Source organism: Coloeus monedula (genome assembly GCF_965178545.1).
Source record: "Coloeus monedula genome assembly, chromosome: 1".
In the NCBI taxonomy this organism is placed as follows: domain Eukaryota; kingdom Metazoa; phylum Chordata; class Aves; order Passeriformes; family Corvidae; genus Coloeus; species Coloeus monedula.
In genome coordinates, this window is record NC_138781.1 from 140,843,562 (window position 1) to 140,864,987 (window position 21,426).

Below are 21,426 nucleotides of genomic sequence, written 5' to 3' on the forward strand. Positions count from 1 at the left end.
TAGCAAATTTAGGTTACAGACAAAAGAATTAATTTTCTTCTTGTAGCTTACAAACTGAAAAGGCTTCAAGCCTAACAGTTTCTGAATGCTTTAAAACCCTTTTTTTTTTTTTTTTTTTTTAAATAATATTTTAAATCTTCACTGACCACTCTTCTGGACTCTAAGAAATGACTGATAGGGTTTATATACAGTTGTCAGCATAAGGAAGACAAACTATTAGCTTAAATTGAATGCAGGCATTTTACCATTAGAAATTGTTTATGAACAATTATGTTGTAACAGAATATTGCACACAGTTCTTGGGGATTATTTTTGTGCTTCCCAGTATTGTGTACAAACAATTCCATATCTTATATTAATAACAGTTCTGTATCTTTAAATATTTTCCCCTTTTTAACAAACTAGTGCTCTGCAACCACACTTGAGCACAGGAAACCTTCCTCCTTGTGTATCGTCATCATTTGCGATACATCCCCTTGCTGAACACTCGCTCATTTGTTCCCTGCCTTGTCAGTCAAGTGTGAGCGTCCAGCAAACTACCCTGTCACAGCGTCGTGGGGCTCTCCCTGTGCCTGGAGCTGACAGCAGGTACAGAGAATGCTTTCAAACAGCCTTGAACCATGTTTTTTGTTTCATTTCTTTTTTTAGTCTCATTTTATTTTTAGAAGGGAAATGTCTCGTCTCTGGTATGGGAAGAAGGGAAGAAAGCACCAGCCAGTTAATTATAAATGCACTCTGGTAATTTTCAGTGTAGTATGTTCATGTCTGTTATTGCAGTCTTTAAATGTTGTGGTGCAGAGGCAGTTTCTGTAAGTTTAAATTTTGAATGTGTGAACAGGAGTCAAAAATTTTCATTATCTTTGGAACATAATCTAATTACTGGTATTCCTTTGGCATTAGATAAGAGAAACTACTTTGAGCATTAAGGGGTTCAGCAGTTTTAAGGTGGGATTTTTTTCCTTTCCTTTCCCACCAGCTTTTTTTCCTTTCCTTTCGTTTCCCTTGGAGTAATGCATTTCTTCACCAAAAAAATGTGTTTTATAGCTAAATACCGGGAACAGGAGTTTTGCATGGGCATATAATTAGAGAAGTGGAATTTTCCTGACTTACCATTACCTTCTCAGAAGCCAGTCAACCATATGAAGGTCTGATAATACTTCTAAATTCATGGACATGAGTCTGCTGTACTCCCATTCTCACATTTATAATGAAAAGGAGGGACCAATAACATTGGTTTTGCAGTTTATTAGATTTATGAAAGGGAATAGAATTTTTTCAGTGTTGTTTTCCCCAAACAGACTTTGTAGTACTATTTAATACTTAGTAGTATCTAAAGGAAAAGATTTTCAGTGAGACTTGCAGAACAATGATATCTTGAGATAGGGAAGAAATGATCCTGACAATATACTTGTTTGTGCTTTTACTCACTGGTAAATTTGGAAGATAGTTTTCATTTAGACTCTCCTCGTGACAGGCTTTTTACTGTCTTCTTCTTAAGAATTACACATCACTGGGTTTTGAAGCATACTTCTTTCAATGTGCTGTTGAATTGGGGTTTTATTTTTTATTTATTCATAGGGTTTTATTCTTTATCTTTTATGTATTGTTTTTATCTTTATTTGTAGCCAGGATACTTGCAAAATATGAAATTGACTTGTTGCAGCAAATGATTCTGTAAAATGTGTGTTCCTAACAACACAGTTTTCAAGTAATAGGCTCTTAACTTTCCTCTGTGGTGGTGGAATAGAATGGAGATATAATATCTAAATTAATTGAAATATTATTTTAGCATACCTGTAGCAGTGTAAAAAGTATCTGAAGTTTAGTTTACCAAGAATGTGTTTTTTAACATATATCTATATATATAGTTAAATAGGTATAACTTGCACAGATATTTTAAAAAGTAGTAGTATCCCTTGTTGTAATTGTTTCCCTTAGGACCAATACTGAACTTCAGCCAGAGTCCAGCTATGTTATAAAAACAATACTTATCAGCTTTTAAGGACAGTTTGAACTGAAGAAGACTCTGTGAGAATAAGGATCAACTTTGCTGTGAGAGAGGTAGAGAACAGGTTATTTTAACATGTAAAAAGTCAAACTGGAAAAAGAGGGTACAGAAGTATCTACATATGAGGATGTTTTTAAAATGTTGCTATGTGGATAAGAAAAGCTCTATTCTTGAAGTTGGGTTTTTTTCTTCAATGAATGTTCATAAACCTAATGTGTAAGTGTAATATTTCTACAGAAAGGAAAAAAGGCATATTGGTATAATTATTTGTTAAGCAAGACAGTGGAAAGAATATTAAGGATAGTGGCAGCATATAAAGTGTACAGGTTTCTGACTAAATCTCTTAGTAGTTGTTCTGAATTTGGATGATAACTCATCTGACATGAAATAACAGTTGCTGGACTAAATGAAGTGATACAATAAAACAAAAATGCTAACTTGAAGCAACTAACTTGCCCTAGATTATTTACCTGAAAGGCCTTTGTTACTTTCTTGATGATACAGTTAATTTGGGCTGAGAATTGAAGGTGTTTGGTACTTTCCCAGGATAAGAAATCAAAATTTTGGTGACCAACTGGTGCATTATACGCCCCCTTTAAAAAGCCAGTAATGTCAGCCTCCCATGTTTTAGTAAATGTTTGGTATTTACTCTGTCTCTTTATTTTATAGCAGTACAAGAGATGCCAGTAAGTTTCTAGAATGTCAAAAATGCAGGCAATGATTCTTCCTATCAAAGCATTTCAGACAAAAGACATCAGACAATGCAAGAGAACAAAAGATGGATTGCCTTCTTTGGGAATGCATGTCTGTGCTTTGCACAGCTTGGATAGGCTGCATAGCCAAAGGGGACAAAACCAATGAAAACTGATCTTTGACTTTTATATTCTCAAGTTATTAGCATGCAAATAGTTTTAGTAACTTGAATTATTTGAGCCTTGCACAACTTCTGACGTTTTGAGTTATTGGTTAACTTTATTTGGTAAGCTAATGCCTGTATTCCTTTGGCTATTATGAAGGTATAATAATAGGGGCTTACATGTGAAAGATGAGGACTTAGTACTTCTCTGTGGATGTCAGAATTGCAAGGTTGCATCAATTCAGTAATACTACTGAAATATTTTTAAAATCAGCTTTCCATAGTAATTTTTTAGAGTCATAGAATGAACTAATGATTTATTTTTAGTAATAAAAAACCAGAGTGGAATCCAGTACTTTCTTACACAGATCACTAAGCCTAGAACCTTTCCTTGGTGACAGATATTTGCCATACTTGTTGTCCTAGGTAATTTGGGGGTTTATACATCATGCCATGACTGGATGTTCCCATGTGGGCCTCTTGGAACAGGTCCAGAGGAGGGCCACTAAATTGATCCAAGAGCTGTGTTTTGATATCTGCTGGACACCTCTGCTATGAAGCTAAGCTGAGAGAGCTGGGGCTGTTCAGCCTGGAGGAGAGAAGGCTCTGGGGACACCTTATAATGGCATTTCTTCCAGAGCCTACAGGGGCTCTCTTGTAAGAGAGCTGGAGGGGGGTTTTTCACAAGGGCATGTTGTGATAGGACCTTAATCTGAAGGAGGAAAGGTCTAGTTTACATACTACAAAGAAATTCTTCACTCTGAGGGTTGTGAGGCACTGGAATTGGTTGCCCGGAGAATTTGTGGAATTCCCACCCCTGGAAGTCTTCAAAGCCAGGCTGGGTGGGGCTTTGACTAACCTGGTGTAGCAGAAGATTCCCTGCCCATGTCGGGGAGGTTGGAGCTATGTGATCTGTAAGGTCTGTTCCAACCTGAACTATTCTATGATTATAGTTCTTCCACTGAATTAGTGGGTGTTATATTATTTACGTTTTTAATAATTGTGAAATATTAGTCTACTTTGACAAATGCAGTCAGAGTAGCAGAGGAATTTTCGAAAAGGTTGATTATAAGTTGAAAGAAATCAAATGAGTAGTAAAGGCTTACATTTTTCCTGTATGCTTTTAATGACCTATGGAATCTGAAATTGATCCTTAATAGATCTTTTTTCTGCTTAAAGTAAGACACAAACTTTTTCATACTGGGCTATGATTCAGTTACTTCTAAGCCTGTGTAATGCTTTCTTGTCATACCTGAGAGGATCTTTGCAGGGCAGTATCAGAACTGAGGTGTAGCCTTGCTCAGTCTGCTTTTTCCTGGAGAGGCAGCTTGAGCTCAAGCACCAGATGCTGTGGTTTCAGCAGCTGAACCTCTCTCTGGCTTCTCTGCTTGCTAGTGCTGAAACTTCCTTAAATAGTTTTGCAAGGGAGCTGGGTTTTTTTGGTCGTGTTGCTACAGATCTTTTTTTGTTTGGACAAAATGAGTGAAGTTTTCTGGCCTGCCTCTTTAAGAAAGTAATTTTCTTAAACCTTAGCTCTTTGCACAAACATCCTAAACTGTTTAATGTTTTGCATGTTAAATTTAGTTATCTTGCTGGCATTATCATATCTCTCATATGAGTGTTTTCTCATATCTTGAAAAAAATAGCTTGTTATTAAGGTCTACAGACTTGATATAACACTTTGTGTGCTTCAGGCTTTGATTGCATTCAAGTTCATTTATTCTGGTTATTGCAGATACTTCCGTTTATCTTCAGTATATGTTAATTACAGCTTGGTACAGTTGCTGTAGGCTTAGAGCACTTTGAGGCAGATACTTAACAGCTCATCCTGCAAAGCTCTGGGGACAATACTGGTCACAGGGAGAATGCTGCTGTCATGTGAACTTCTCAGCATTTCTGTCCCTGCCCTGGAAAACACCCTGGTGTACATTTGGAGAGGGACAGCTTTAAAAATATTAGAGAAAGAACCGTGCTGCCAGCCAAACCAGAGAACTACTGTCATTCTATGGTCCTTCTCTGCATAAAATGGCCAGCTGTCATGCCTTCCCTTCCTTGTCACCAGTAGAGTGACAGGGAGCTGAATTGACTGAAAATCACACAAAATAGAAAATAGATAGCCACATGCTTAACAATGAATCAAATTAAGTTAGTCTTAAGGTTTGGGATTTTTTCAAATGATACCTTACAAGTGTTTATCTGTTGTGGTAAACCCCATGAATTAATGCATTATTGTGATGTAATCAATATATCCCAAATAATCATATTTGGTGTGCTGGAGCACGTTGTCTTCTTCCCATCCTTCTAATATTTTTGGGAGGAAACTAAATTTGTCTGAAAAATAAACTTAGTGTTTTCTCTTAAAATACTCATAGCAGCTTTCAGTTCGCATAGGCACCTTTTTACTGGAAGGTATTTTGAAGTAACTTTGTAAGTGGCCTAATAAAACTACATTGGCTTTCTTTTCCTTCAGTTAAATATCCTGGAATGTTTTTGAATCTCGAAGAATTAATATTCATAAAGTTTACAGTTCGTCTGATTTTGCACTTATGTATTAAGATTCAAAGTTAAATGGTTCAGCCTGTGTTCTTTCTTAATACTTGTTTTTTTTAATGTCACGTTCAGAGTTGTTAAGAGAGCCATTTATACCGTTAAGCTTTATCTGTTCTTATCTTTCAGAAGCACTCTTCAGCTCTGATAAGACCCTCCCTTTCTCTCAGTGGAGACAGTTTCTAGTAACTACTTGTTAGCTCTGGCAGTTCAGCTGTGTTTGTTTTGAGGGCAGCAATTAAACCTCCTCCTTGTTAGCAAAGAGGCATTAGTGGGGTGTGTCACTTGTGACTTTGATAAACTGCAGAATCCCTCACTGGTGTCAAAAGCTTTTTTTAACATTTTGTCTGTAGCAGGATGATACGACCAGGGGTTGAAGGGGCTGATCATACATTGAACAATTTTAACTGCATTTTCATATGTGTTCCTGAAGGACAAAAAATGTTCCATATCTGGAATTTTGTCTTCAGTTTCATTCACTGCAAGTGACGAGCATAACTTGTAAAAGTTAGGTACTTTTGACATGTTTTCAGAAAAACAAAGTTTAGAAACCTGAATTTCTCCGAAAGGAGAATCCTTGGCTTTCTTGATTGTTTGAATCATTGGTGTGCAAACCCTCGACTTAACTGCATTAAATATTAAAACTGTTGGGTGTTGTGCTAAGTGCTTAACTCGCATATACATGGTGTAGAGAGTCAAACTTGAAAGAGTCATACCATGAGTCATATTCATCCCATGGTTTTTCATCAATGCTGCCAATGTGAATACAGCAGGTAGTATTAGATCTCTAAAGATATAGTCCATGTCTTTTCAAACTTGGAATCACAGAATCACAGAATAAGCTGAGTTGGAAAGGGTCCACAAGGATCATCAAGTCCAACTGCTGCGTTTTTTTCTGGTCCTAGAAATATGAGCCAGACACAGTTAGGCTGATAAAAAGGGGATACCTTTATATAAGGATCCTTAGGTGCACAGTTTGTCAGGTGGAAAACACTGAAGATGCACCACTACGTGGCATGTGTGCAACTTCTATAGATTCTGCAAATTAGCATATCTGACAAGAGCTCCCCAATTAGCAGCATGCCCAGTGAAGTAATCCCCCCCCAGCCCTAGCACTTTATAAATCCTCCCCCTTTCAGATGAGGACTAGGCTTTGTTTATAAAACTGTCTCGAAGAGCTGGTTTCAGCCTTGGTTTCTAAGGAGAACCAAGATAGCATAGGGCTCCTGGAATTTGTTTTGTCTTTCTGCTTAGGAAAATACTGAAGTGAAGCTATGATAACAGACTACAGAGCTACAAGTATATGTTCAAAAAACACAGAAAATATACAAAAGAAAAAAGGTAAAAATCCAGGTGGCATCACAACTTCTGGCCCTGCACAGCACCATCCCCAAAAGTCACACCATGTGCCTGAAAGCATTGTCCAAACAGTTCTTGAACTCTGTCAGGCTTGGTGCTGTGACCAGTTCCTTGGGGAGCTGTTCCAGTGCCCAAACACCCTCTGATATCCAGCCTAAACCTCTTCTGACACAGCTTCAGGCCATTCCCACGGTTCCTGTTGCTGATCACTGCAGAGAAGAGATCAGTGTCTGCCCCTCCTCTTCCCCTCACGAGGAAGCTGCAGTCTGCAGTGAGATCTCCCCTCAGTCTCCTCTTCTCCAGCCTGAGCAGACCAAGTGACCTCAGCCACTCCTCATATGGCTTGCTCTCAAAGCCCTTTGCCATCTTTGTTGCTGTTCATTGTGCATTGTCTAAGAGCTTTAAACTTTTCTTATGTTGTGGTGCCCAAAACTACCTCCAGGACTTGAGGTGCACCCCCAGAGCAGAGTGTGACAATCCTCTCCCTTGCCCGGCTGGCGATGCTGTGCCTGATGCCCCCTAGGACACACTTGGCCCTCCTGGCTGCCAGGGCACTGCTGATTCATATCCAACTTTCCATCATCCAGGACCCCCAGGTCTCTTTCCATGTCACTGCTTTGCAGCATCTCATTCCCCAGTCTGTCTGTGCTGGGTTGCTGCATCCCAGGTGCAGAATCCGGCGCTGTCCCTTGTTGAACTTCAGGTGGTTCATGATTGTCCAGTCCTTTGATTTGTAGAGGTCTCTCTGCAGGGCCTCCCTGCCTTTGAGGGAATCAACAGCTCCTCCCAGTATTGTATCATTGGCAATAGACAGTTTCAAGTCCCAAAGCAGAACCCTTTTCACCCTGAAGCGCCCTAACGATTCAGGCTATACACATTGTTTTGCTCTATTCCAGCCAGTGCCCAGATTAACCATAAGAAGTTTAGCTGTTTTTCTCTCTTCCTTCTTTTTAAAGCAGAAAACAACTAGAGAGAGAACACAGCGTCCTTCAGGAACACTTCCTCATCCTCAAAAATTAGCTTTGGTTATCAAGGAAACCAGAAGCTGATATGTCATAGTAAAGAGAGCATAGTAAATAAAGCACATAGCAAAGTCATATTGGTAGACCTTTACTTAATTACTTTAATGGAAGAATTTTATTACTAAGAAGCATTTTGTACTGAAAACTACAGTCCAGTGTGCTGAATATGAATCTGCATCTACCTTTTATCAATGAAATGTCTTGCTTTCTAGGTATTTCTTATACTGTATGAAAGACTAAGTTCTGCATCTGAGAATCAAAGCTCAAAGTAGAATGAGGTAGAAGTAGGTCTGGGAATGATAGGAAGACATACAGGTGATGGGGGCAGGAGGGGGAAGAAAACACTAGTTTATTTAGCTTGGTGAAGTAGACTAGAAGGTTAGTAGAACTACAAGGAAGGAGCATGAAGAAATTCTGATGGAAGAGGAAATAGCATAAGCAGACTGTGAATTAAACCAGGTTATAAAGAAGAATAAACTTCCAATGTTACTACTAACATTTCAAAACGGTGCTCTTGAGCCTGGCAGGGAAAAAGTGCTGTCTGTTTGCAAGATGTATCTCAATTCCTGAATGAAGTTGAAGGTAGTTGCTAGTAAGCTTACACATAACGTGACTTTGAGATTCTGTACCTCATGTAATGAAGAAGTACATAGTCTTGTCCACTGCAAAGCAGGAATAAAGCATGTTGGCCTAAACCATAGGCATTTGTGTTAGTTTAAAAGCAGTCTAGTCTTTTGGTGGGCAGGAGAAAAGCTGCTCAAAACTTCTGCTGTGTCCAGCACAGAGCCAATCACTGAAGGCTCTGATGACAGGCAGGTTACTAGCCCAATTAGAGAAGTTGGTAATGCCTCTGTGATGGCATATTTAAGAAAGGAGAAAAACTGCGGGAAGTTATCTTTCTTCTCCTGAGGGGTGGTGAGGCGGCTGCCAGGGGCGATCCCAGTGTGGCCGCTGGGGCCTTCTTGGGGCCACTGGGGACCATGTTGCCAGCAAGGAAAACATGGCAAACAATTCCCCAACATGGAGCACAGACAAGATCAACCTTTTCAGCCCAGCGAAGCTCTATAAGAACTTTTCAATTGATAGAACTTGAGAACAATAGTACCTATGGACAACAATTTTCTTCCGAGTCAGAGAAGAGGGAGAAGTGTGAGGACAACCAACATCAAGGTCAGTGAAAAAAAGGAGAGGGAGGAGGTGCACCAGGTGTCAGAGCTGAGATTTTTCTATAAGGTGTGGTGAGGACTATAATACAATAAATTGTTTCCCTGTAATTCATGAAGTGCATGGGGGGGATGCAGAGATCCACGTGCAGCCCATGAGGAAAAGCACTCAATGCTGGAGCGCATGGATACTGAAAAGCTGTAATCTAGTGAGGAACTCAAACAGAGAGCAAGGACCCTTGCTTCCAGAGAAAGAGAGAATTTCCAAACTAGACAGCTTCTCCTTAAAAGACTAAACCCCATGAACTAAAATGACCCATGATGTGCAGTTTTGGGAAGACTGCACCCTTCGTGGGAGGGACTCATGTTACAGCAGGTCAGATGGGGCTGCTATTTGTGAAAGTTAAAACCACGTTGGAAAAGGTTGCAGAGAACTATCTCCCATGGGAAGGATCCCACGGCACAGCAGAAGAAAGAAACTCCTTTCCTTAAGCATAACGAAGAAAGATCTTTAGGAAGTGAAAGACTGACCAAAACCCCATGTTTTTGTCTCCTTGTGCAGTTGGTGCAAAAGAGAGAGGAACTGGGGAGGAAAGGTGTTCTAAAGGTGTATTTTAGTTCTCATTATCCTCTTTTAATTCTGTTGGTAATAAATTTTCTTTATACTGTTTAAGTTTTGAACCTGTTTTGCCTTAAAGTGGTTTTCTCCTAATCCTTAATCTCACCTCATTAGACTTTTGGTTTGTTTCTCTTTCCCCCCTCCTCTGCTCACTGATAGCAGATGAGAATGAATGAATGGGTTTTTTGTGGGTGCCTGGCTTCTAGCCAGTGTCAAACCCCAACAGCATTATAATAGAAGCCCCGGTGCTGCATTTGAAGGGTTGATGTATCTTACTCTCTTCAAGCCTGGTTCAGTGATGAGTGGATAAACTTGAGACAGTGTCTTATGGTTTATTCATGGAACTTAGTATGGATTGTATACTTAGTACAGACTATATGCTTAGTATGGAATGTATACTTAAAATAAGCACTGGGTGTGAAAGGGTGGCCTCTTTTCCTTTAATTTTCCTGTGGGTGGTTTGACATTCTGTGACATGCTATTTATGATGTTTGTCATTGCATACCAACAGTCTGTTTTTATGCAGGCTTTTGTTCTCAAAACAAATGGAATGTGACAGTGTGCAACAGGTTCAGCATGCCAAGAAGCTATTATATTGTACATACTTGGATAGGTAGTCATGTTTCTCTCAAGGAAGAAAAATAAGACAACTCCATGGCATATGAAAAGGTCAATCTCTGAGTTAAAAAGCTGATAAGCAATTCACAGATGGAGGATGATGACAGTATGTATTTGAGAGGTTGAAGGCAAGATGTCATTGCCCATAAAACTGTCTACATTTCCACCATGTGAAAAAATTTTATAATGGTGTCAGAGATTTTGAGATTCTTTTTCTCAAGAATCTCCTTAAGTAACCAGACATCTACGGTGTATTCTAAGTTAACTACTGCCTCACATGTAGTATGGTGTAGCTTAAAGAAGCAATAAGGCAAAAGGGTCCTCACATTACTGCTTTTCGAGATTGTTTGAAAGTTGCTGGTGTGAACAGTGTAAATTTGCAATGAAGTGTCATAGCAAATAAAAGGATAAAACTACACTATCGCTTACATGTTTGAGTGTAATACTGTTAAAGCTTTACATATAGCTATTTGACTCTGAGAATGCACAAGCCAATACAATTTACAACAATATTCTTGATATGTTTTAAGGCAACAGTAGAAAAATAATGGAATAAATTGAGTGATAGTAATTACGAATTACTCAGTAATAAAGCTGGATGTCACAAGTATTCCTTTTTCCTTGCCTTGCAGTTGCATGGGGTAGAGTGAACCATCGCTGCTCAAGAGCCAGTCATGCATGACTGTGGGCTCTGTACTCAGGACAGTGGCGAGTATCTGGCCAAACTCCTTGTAGTAGGGACAGGTAGATGGGGAGCTGCTGGACTTGTGGTTGTCTTCCTTTGCACTGTGGTAGGCTCTAGAAGTTTTTAATATGCTCTTACTACATGGGACATCCATTTGATCTCTCCACCAGCTGTTTTAAGATGCTTTCATATCAATGATGATTTTGAGTTTTTCTCAAAATCACATTATTTGCTCTAGTTACATCAAAATGACTGTTGTAGTCCTTTAGCCAGCTTGTTGCACCAGAGCAGCATGTTCTAGAGCTTTCTGACTAAAGACTTTCTGGCCATACACCTCCTGCCAAAGTGGAGATGCCATTTGAAGTGAATGTGTTGACAGATGAGCAACTCCTGAAGCTTTGGAGGGGAATAGAAAGTCCAGGGTAAAGATATTGTCGGGTGGTATTGGGGTGTTATTAAACTGTAGTCCTGCTACATTGTCTATAACTGTATCTTTGCTGCCAGACACAAGAGGTAGAGCTTACTGAGAAGCCTGAGATTTGCTTCTAGTCTTCATTTAGGAAAGCAAACCAGGTTCACAGGATTCATTAATCTGGGTGTAAAGAATGTTTGAGAGGACCTTGGGCTGAAGAGTTTGGATTAAGGCATGCAACTCAGATTGACTTTTAATTTAGCATCCTGATACTGGAAACTTTTTGCACTCCTATATCAGTTCTGTATTCATCCTAGATCAGTGAGATATCTGACTGCTAGTGCCCTCAGTGTTTATTTTGTAATCTTGCTGTGTTTACTCATATGTCTAAAATCACCTACATGTGCATTGTCCTTGCAGAAACAAACATCTCTTGGCCCTTCTTGTTTGTTTGTTGTCATTGCGCATTTTCCCTTCATTACTCTCCTCCAGTTTTTTCTTTCATACCTTTTTACTTTTCTTCAACTGTCAGTGGAATTATTGTCTTCCTGTCTCCATATTCAGGTAGTGTCAGTGGCTGAGTATCACCGCAGGATCGATGCTCTAAATAGCGAAGAACTGCGCACACTCTGCAGACGTCTCCAGGTGCCCTCTTCAGTAGTTTAAACCCCGTCTCCAGATACTAAAACATCTTTCTTTGTAGTGTCTTGGATCAGGGCAAGTCCTGCACTCAGTGGGTTTGTCTTGTCTACAGCACTACAAGGATCCAACAGAAAATTCCTTTGTTTTGGATGTGTTTAACTGTGCAATTCTATGATGGAATCAGTAATTTTATGATGGAATTACTACTTCCACATTTTTCACACAGGAATTTTCTGTTAGAATTTGACAATTTGTTCTCAGTACTGCTTGACTTGCAGTGTTGTGTTTTAACTTCTACTTTAGACTGGTGTGTTGTGTTAGAAGCTTCCCTAAAAAGAATGCAAAACAGGTGAAGAATCCAAAACCTTGTTGCATGGGTGTTTAATTTTATATAGGAATCTTTCACCAAGAATCTCACAGTACATGGCAAGTATGAAGCTTCACAACTTCTGTGAAATAGGTAAGTATTTTTCCCATTATAAAAGCAGGTAACTAAGGCAGTTCAACATGGCAAAGGTCATACACGTACACATAAAACAGTACTTTGAAAGCAGTTTGGATTTTTGGAGGTCTCTGGATATGGATTGAAACTGATATTTGCATTCTCTTTAGGTGTTTCATAGTTTTTGAGTGTTATAAAATTGTTAGCTGCTGTGCACATACATGCCTTACCGATGGAAAGGATAGCTTAGATTTCCTTAGAAGCATTGAGTATTTTGTTTTTCTCTACTACTTGGCTGCTGAAAATTTAAAATGTTTTATTCTGGTTTTTTTATTTCTTTGATCTTGGCTTTTTTTACCTATTAGGTAATTACACATAAGAAAACATTTTCATAGCTTTTTTATTTCTATTTGTTTAATAATCAGTAATTAATTGCTTTAAAATGTTTTGTAAGTAGTACAATTACATAGATCAATAATGAGCATGAACCTTGAACCCAAAAGCTGCCCTGTTATAGGAAAGTCAGAAATCTTGCAAAAAAAAAAAAAAAAAAAAAAAAAATTGTTCCCACTTGAGAACAGAACTATTCTGTTTTTGGCAAGTGGTGACGGAGAATCTATGTATTAATATTCTGGAAGTGTCGGAGCTCTTTCCAAATACCTTTCACCTGGTATGCCCAAACTCAAAGTTTAGGCTGACTAGAAAAATCTGATGTGGTGGGTTACAGCCTATAAACTCTCTGCTCTGAGGCCATTTGAGTTGTGGTCTCAAATGTGGTATAGACTGTGTGACATTTACCAATCTTGGAAGCCCCTGGAATCTTACTATAGGTCAGTCTGCTCTGTCCAACTTTGGTGGGAAATAAATCTGCAAATTTTGCAGCTAGAGTGCTTTCTCTCAGATTGTTTTGAACAGATGCTCTTTGACTGCTTCTACAAAGCAGCATTCTTCCTAGAAGAAAACTGCTTTACTGTAATAAATAATAATAGTAGTAAATAAAATAATAATAATAATGGAAAAAAATCCAACTGAAAAAATACCCCAATCCATGAAAACTCTAAACCAAAAATCTCAGTTCCCCACACCACTTGAATCCAAATTATTCATGTTTTGCACAGTGGTCTTTAATCAGAATTAAAGAATAACAAAGGGAAGAAGCTTTCTGCTCTACAGTTGAACAATGCTGAACTTCTCTGGAGCTGAAGCAGTATTATGATGGATGAAAGGCATTTAAGGTGGAAAATATTTGGACTATAAAATAACATTTTAGAGATAGCACTCTGTAAAGCAGCGTGCAGGTCATCTTGTACATGAAGCTGTATGGATAATTGCATATTTTGTGTTGTGATATGGAAATTAGTGCATAGTCCATGTTGGAAGTTCTTGTTACTTTCCATTGAGAAGAGGAAGGCTTGAGCTTTTTTGTTGCTTTATACTCAATTTAAGCACACCTTTTCTTGAGTTTAGAATGAATACTGTGATTGAGTTACTGTATGAATATACTTTGATATGTTGACTTTATAAGGCTATTTTTAAATAATAAGGGTTTGTGATAGGAACTTTTTTCATAGTTCTTGAGGGGGAAGAAAGGAGTGTCCTTCTTTTTGGCTCAGGTGGCTGTATTTGTTTAAATATTTCTATCTGTATTTCAGAGTTTTCTTTGATTTGGCTTTTTTTTTTATTAACTAAGCAAGTTCACAAAAGGTTGGCAAAGCTTACCATGGTGATATTGTGAAATAGTGCAGTTGTGTCCTGTATGTTTAGAGTAGGAGGGATGTGGCAAACTGGATTTGGCAGGTATTTTCTTGAAATTTTCAGGATTCAGGTTTTAATTTGGACAGTCTGGCTTTCAGTGAAACTTGGTTTAGGCTGATAAATTATTCAGATGCACTTAATCTTGTTGAGATTTCTTTTTTCTTTAGCAAATCTCTCAACGTTTTAATAAGTCTTGCTGCAGTGGCTTATCTTACTTAACTTCCTCACTTTGTCCTACTCCTTTGTCAGATTTCACTATCCCCTAGCAAGTTTTAAATATCCCTGCAGCTGGATTTATAGATGGAAATCTGTTTGGATCGCAGCTATTCTTGTTATCAAGACATGGCACTTTAACTTGAAAGTGCCAGTGAATGTTGATTGGGGTAAGAAGCTGTTGTGAGCTACATCTGATGAGGGATTTTGTGGCGTTTGCCATCTACACTCAGCAGGGTGGATATGTAAGTCAAGTATTTTAAACTACTGCAGGACCCTTCTGAATAGTGCATCTTTGCCAGACCTCAGTGCTCTCTATGCAACTGAAGTATTATTGCTGCTTTCCACTCCCCACCCTCTCGATTCTTTCTTCTTTGATTCCCATAAGTACTCCAGCAGATCAGCTTATGGAGCAGTACTACTCCTAAGGCTCCAGTCAGATGGTTTGCTCAAAATATATGACAGCAGTCTTCCCAGATGTCTACTGCATATCTGAAAAATTTCTTAAGTATTCTAAAAGACTATTGATTCAGAAACTACTGAGAAATGTCAATGTTGAAGTTTTAATTCCTTTTCTTCCTGTTTTTTTTTTTTTAATTACACTTAGAATGCTATGTCAGTATTAAAATGCAAGAACTTTTTAAAGTATCTTCTGAAAGGCATTTGAAGCCCTTCAGCTGTGTATGAGAACTGTTTGTTGTTTTAGCATAAAGCTGTAGCTTTCTTCTGTGTAGGTGTCTATGTAAATTATTGTTACATAGTTGTGTACCAGCTTGCTATTGGAAACGGTGGAAATCTCGGTCAGATCAAATCTGTTGGATTTCTAAACTTTCGAAGGACTTGTGTAATCGATAACTGCATGATTTTAAACCTGTGAAGTTTACCTTTTCTGTCAATAGGATGGCAAATACTTATTTTCTTGCTATTCTTTTTGTAGATAACAACAAGAGAAGATATCAATTCAAAACAGGCAACAAATATCAAAACAGACCTGGAGCCTGAAGCATTTCGGCCAAATCTTAGTGATCCAAGTGAATTACTACAGCCTGAACAAATTGAAAAGGTATGAAATTAATGTCATTTTTTATTCTTGTACATTAATGTGTCACAAATGCTGTGACTATAGTGTAAAACACACCAGTTAGAAGACCTTGGGTGATATTAAATAGAAGAAAATAAACTGTGTATAATTAGAAAAGTTGTCTAAGACCACTGAGTCCAACTGTTACCTCATCACTGCCAAGTCTGCCATTAAACCCTTTCCCAAAATGTCACCCATGTCTTATGCATCCTTCAAATACTTCAACACAGGTAACTCAACCACTTCCCTGGCTACCCTGTTCCAATGCTTGACAACCCTTTCACTGAAAAAATTTTTCCTAAGATCCAGTCCTGAACTCCAGTTGCTCAACTTGAGGATGTTTTCTCTTGTCCTGTTTTGGGAGAAAAGACTGACTGCTACAACCTGCTTTCTGGTGGTTGTAGAGAGTGATGTGGTCCCTCTGAGCCTCCTTTTCTCCAGAGTAAACAGCCCCAGCTCCCTCATTCCTCTCCAGACCTTTCACCAGCTTCACTGCCCTTTTTTGGATATACTCCAGCATCTCAATGTTTTTCTTTTAGTGAGGGCCCCAGAACAGTACACAATACTCAAGGTGTGGCCTCAACAGTGCTCAGTCCAGGAGGACAAGTCAGGATGCCATTCTTGGCCACCTGGGCACACTCTGTCTCATGCACAGCCATCTCAAGCAGCACCCTTGGATCCTTTTCCTCTGGGTTGCTTTCTGGCCACTCTTCTCCCAGCCTGTAGTGCTGCAGGGTTTTTTGTGACACAAGTGCAAGACCTGGCACTTTCCCTTATTGAACCTCACACTGCTGGCCATGGTACATCAATCCAGCCTGTCCAGATCCCTCTGCAGAGCTTTCCTACACTCCAGCAGGTTGGCACTTCTGCCCAGCTTGTTGTAATCTGTAACAGACTGAGGATGCACTCAATCTCCTTGTCCAGATCATTGATAAAGACATTAAACAGGACCAGCCTCAGTAGTGAGCCCTGGGGAGCACCACAAGTGACTGGCCACTAAGTGGATTTAACTCCATTTGTTACCACTCTCTGGACCCAGTCATCCAGCCAGTTTCTTAACCAGCAAGCAGTGTGCCTGTCCAAGCCATGAGTAGCCAGTTTCTCCAAAAGAGTGCTGTGGGAAGTGGTGTCAAAGGCTTTACTGATGTCCATGTGGACAATATTCACAGCCTTTCCCTCATCCACCAAGCAGGTCACCATGTCATAGAGGAAAATCAGGTTTGCCAAGCAGGACTTGCCTCTCATGAACCCACGCTGGCTGGGCCTGATCCCCTGGTTTTCCTGCATGTGCTGTGTGATGGCACTCAAGATGACAATGACATGCTTCATGACCTTCCCAGGCACTGAGGTCAGACTGACAGGCCTGTAGTTCCTGGGATCCTCCTTACAGCCCATCTTGTAAATGGACACCACATTTGCTAACTTGGATGTCCCCAGTTATCCTGGAATACTGATAAATGGTGGGAAGTGGCTCAGTGAGCATATCTGCCAGCTCCGTCTGTTTCTTTGGGTGGATCCCATCTGGCACCATAGACCTGTGTGTGTCTAAGTGTCTATGCAGAGCACAATTCATAGCTAAAATGTTGCGCTTTTTTTAAATCCTAACTTCGAATACACCATGTATTCAGACAGACAGTTGTCTGTCTTTGCTGTACTTTCATTCTTTCTTGAAAACATCAGTGAAAACACTGCAGTTCTTGCTGTTCAGTCCAAAGTGATTTCATTAGAAATGTGTTAATTGAAGTTTTGGATTAAAAAGCACAGAAACAGAGCAACAAGCAGCATTTGCCCTTCAGTTTGCTGCCTGCTGACTTGAGTGATCTATTTGCTCAATACTAAGACATTGGTGGGACATGCAATATTGTTATGAAAGAATAATTATATGGATAAACCTTTTAGAGACCTTAACACACTCATGTTCTTTAGTTGATAAATCATTCTTTTGCAGGTCACTAGTAGAGGTAGGAAGAGAAACCTGCTTGAGTGACCAAAAGTAGAAAATACACATGTGAAACTTCAGGTTTAATTCTTAGGTTTTAAGCCCACTTAAAAGTGATTGAGCAGAACATAATCTGCTTTCATTTACATGTTATACATTCTTAAATATAAAGCATGTATTAAATAAAGGGTCGTCATTTTCTTGTTAATAGCTCACAAAGTCTCTTCCACCACGGACTATTGGCTATCCATGGACTCTTGTCTACAGTACTGCAAAGCATGGCATGAGCTTGAAGACCTTGTATCGGACAATGATGGGATTAGACACACCTGTGCTGTTGGTTATCAAAGACAGTGATGGACAGGTAGGAAAATGTTTGTGTGGAAGTAGGGGACCTATCAAGAAAAATGTTTGGGGAGTATAAAGGAATATAAAGGTGCTTCAGTCCATCATGGGAGATAAAATTGTATGTATCAAGCAAGTTTTCTTCTTAGAAATGTGTTTCACTGTTGAGCAATCCTCCAACATACTACATATCTAGAAAATACTTTAATGATGTAAGTTAGCTGTTGTAATGCAAGAATCTTGTAATAACCAATTAATCAATTTAATTTTAATTTTTTTAAATGAACTTAAGGCACAAGAAATACAGTCTGTAGAACTTTCTGATGCTGGAAGATCTTGTGGAGTTAGAATGTCATTGCTAGCTGTGTCTAGTACTTCTTGGTATATTCTGTGGCTGCAGCCAACATCTTTCAAGAGCTGTAGTACCTTTGTTGCATTAATTTTTGTTCTTTGAGACTGTGTAGTTGTGCTCTGTTTTCCTCTGACAGGGTTATGAATTTCAGGAAGTGGCTCACATCTCACTATTTGAATAGCAAACATCCTCTCTTACGTAATCCTGTAACAGGTGAACATTGCAGGCAGTATGAGACTTCTTGATTCTTTTTCTGAAATTTCTGTATTTGCTTGTGGAAGCGTGTTATGGCTGCCATGAAGAATTGACAGAACCACTGCAAAATCTGTAGCATTCACTTCACTTGCCCATCCCAGTTTGGTAACCACAATTTTTATTTTCAGGAAGCATGATCTCATATAATTCAGGGGGTCTGAAAACAGAAATGAAGGGTGTGTTTTCTTATTCAAGTCACAACTTGATTTTTTCATTGTCTTCTGCCCCAGGGATACCTTAAAAAGAAAAATCCCTTCTAATTCTCTGCTAGCAGTGCATTCTTTCCCAGAAGTTCTTTAAAAAGATTTTTCTTCATTTACCTTTTAATCTTGAAGACAAAAAATATTGAATAGACTTGAGATGTCTCAACAGACTCATCAATCTCTTAAATGTACTTTGGTGATTTCTCCAATTCCCTTATTAGCTTCTCAAGATAATTAGTAAGATAGACCTGCTTCCTCGTACCTGATTATCCGTCCCAGAAAAAAAATGTCCTTTTCCTGATAGGGCTATCTTTCCACCACTATGTAGTATTGTCTGTTGCTGAAAGCATTCATAGTACCTCCTGTGTATGAGCATCTTGGCTGGAACGTTCAAAAAGTGTCATGGCTGCCCAGTCAAAACATGGAGTTCATAGGTATGTGATAATTTTTTTTTTTGTGAAACAAACCTTGGTGAATCTCATCTTACAGCCTCATACCTAGGAATATGTATGAAAGTGTGCCTTGAACTTTTGGGTGAAGTAGTCACTGAACTGATACTTTACTGTATATGCCAAGTCTTACCTAGTTTCCACACAGGAATGGGGGAAATCCATGTCTATTTAGTGAGCAGCATATGTGGAAGGAGTGGTTCAGACAAGTTTTACATGCTCAGTCCTTCACCAGTGTAGTGAGAGTGGTGTTTTCAGTAGTTGTGTTTCATGTTATTAATGAAAAATGTCTGTGTTTGACAGCAGAAAATTAATTTGCCTTATCTTTCTGTTCAAAACATATGGAAATTTAGCACAGTCTTTCTCCTCTTCATGCAAGCATCTAGAATCATGAAAAATAGGACAGTGGTAACCGACTATGCTCTTTGGTAATTAGTCAGGGTAATTAATTTTATTTATGAAGCTATTATTTTTTTGAAAGAGGTTAATTTATTTTTAATGTCTTGTATCTTCCTGGCAGATAGTCCTTTAAAATTGCTTTCCATGACTGAAAAAGGCTCTGAGTACTTTATAGGAGAATGTTTCCAGGAATAGTTCAGTAGCAGTATGCTAAGATAAATGTTATATGTGCACTTAAAAAGTGGGTTTTAAGAGACCAGATGTTTATTCCTATCTTATGCTCCAAAATCACTGCCTGTTTTCAAAGATTCTAGTTCAGAGAAGATCCTAAATGAGATTCAGCCTTTTTGAAAAATGATGGAATTATGACCAGATAGTTTCTTGACATTTGCTGAGCATACCTGCTCAGTCCTCTTTGGCGTTCATTGTTCTGCCCACTTTGTATCTTTGGTGTTTATGATACTGGAATTGTCGTATCCTTGGTTGAGGCACTTTTCTTTTAAACCAGAATGAATTTATTTCCTGGGCTGCTTCCCCTGAGAGACTATTCTTTGTTGTCCATGTTTATGGAGACTGCTTTTTTATTATGTTGATAATAGGTTGAGTAAGGAGCAAGTGTACCTTGTAACTTTTCATAATGTTTCATTAAAGGCTGATAAGCCTCACCCTACTGAATTGTCATTCAAAAACCTTTTCCAGCCTTGCTTTCTTTTTCAGATCATTTAACAATTTTATTTAAATAGCTGTTCAAAAAAAAAAAAACCCCAAAAAAACCCCAAAACAAACAACCAGCAAAACCACTGAACTTTCACAAACATTAATTGTGTAAAAGCTGAGCAATGCCTAGTTGGAATTTGGAATCTAAAGCCACCTAAATTGCCTTCTCCAGTCAGTTCTGGGAGATTCTTTAATAAAGGTGTCCATGGAATCTATAGTTACGTCATTGCAGTTATTACGGATTGTCTGTCTATGTACTGGTATATGCTTCTATTAGTGAACACTGACAGCCATTTAAAAAGAAATTGGTACCTGATTCCTCAACATGAGTCACTAAATAAGTGGTGGTCTAGAAGTGGAATTAATGCCGTTAACCACATCAAGGACTGTCTAGTTTTATTATAAGTCATTCTTCAGACTGTATTTTATGAACTGCAGAAGTGTGAGACATGGAACCTAGGACATGGGAATTTTAGTTACCCATCCTAACAACTAGCCACAAAAATCAGATCTCATGGAGAAGTCCTGTGGACATTGCTTCTCAAGGACTAAAATAACTATTGGGAAGCGAACTGTGCTTTTTCTGTAAAGCCTTATTCTTTTATTGTTGCTTATAGCAAAAATGTGATCTTTCAAGACTCAACTTGAAGCATATAGAACATAGAGAGATTGTCAAATCCTGATTCCTGAGGGTACTCAAAGCTGAACTGGACAAAACTGAGTCAACCTAATGGCTTTTGAATCAGTCCTCCATTGAGTAGGGAATTATATGAGAGACTGTCTGAGGTTCTTTATAGCTTCATTTATCTATAATTACAAATAAAGCTTCAGAGTCTCTTGAGTAAAGTGTGTATGGTTTTCTGCCTGGTTAAAATGCACTAGTTTTGTGTTTTACTGGTTATATAGATAACACCCCTGAGATGATCCAAGACAAACACTGGAATAAGTGTTATGTGAAAAGTTTACACCTGTGTAGAGGCTGAACTGAGATAGTTTGTTTGACACAATTCTGTTTGTTACTTTAACTGAAGGTTAATTTCTCTCAAGGAATGTCTGTTGTTAATGAAATCTTATATTTACTTTTATCTTTTTTTACTTATATTTGCTTACTAGGTGTAGTGTCAGCCCTAAGGGTATCTGAAGTAAGACATGTCATAGGTACCTGAATGTAGTGCAGTTACCAGACCTGCTCAAAGAATGACTTGAGCCTTTAAAAGAAGTTAGGATACAGAGACTCAGATAGTTTGAGGACTAAGAAATAATTGGAAGGGTGCATGTAGTTATTTAAGCATGGAATATTATGTATTTCAGCAGCCCATTTTGTTATATTCATTGATGAAACTTC

General features: G+C 38.6%; 1 protein-coding gene across 5 annotated transcripts in view; it reads left to right on the forward strand.

The window, feature by feature from the left end:
* The window catches only part of OXR1 (oxidation resistance 1), a 275,058-nt gene that overhangs the window by 246,779 nt on the left and 6,853 nt on the right, over nt 1-21,426 (forward strand). For 3 of the 5 annotated variants that reach the window (XM_082291244.1, XM_082291243.1, XM_082291246.1), the window contains 3 exons: nt 11,854-11,934; nt 15,279-15,404; nt 17,573-17,725. In XM_082291244.1, the coding sequence (XP_082147370.1) occupies nt 11,854-11,934; nt 15,279-15,404; nt 17,573-17,725 (360 nt within the window). The remainder of the gene's footprint in view (nt 1-11,853; nt 11,935-15,278; nt 15,405-17,572; nt 17,726-21,426) is intronic. The other 2 variants (XM_082291245.1, XM_082291247.1) reach the window with 1 other exon arrangement.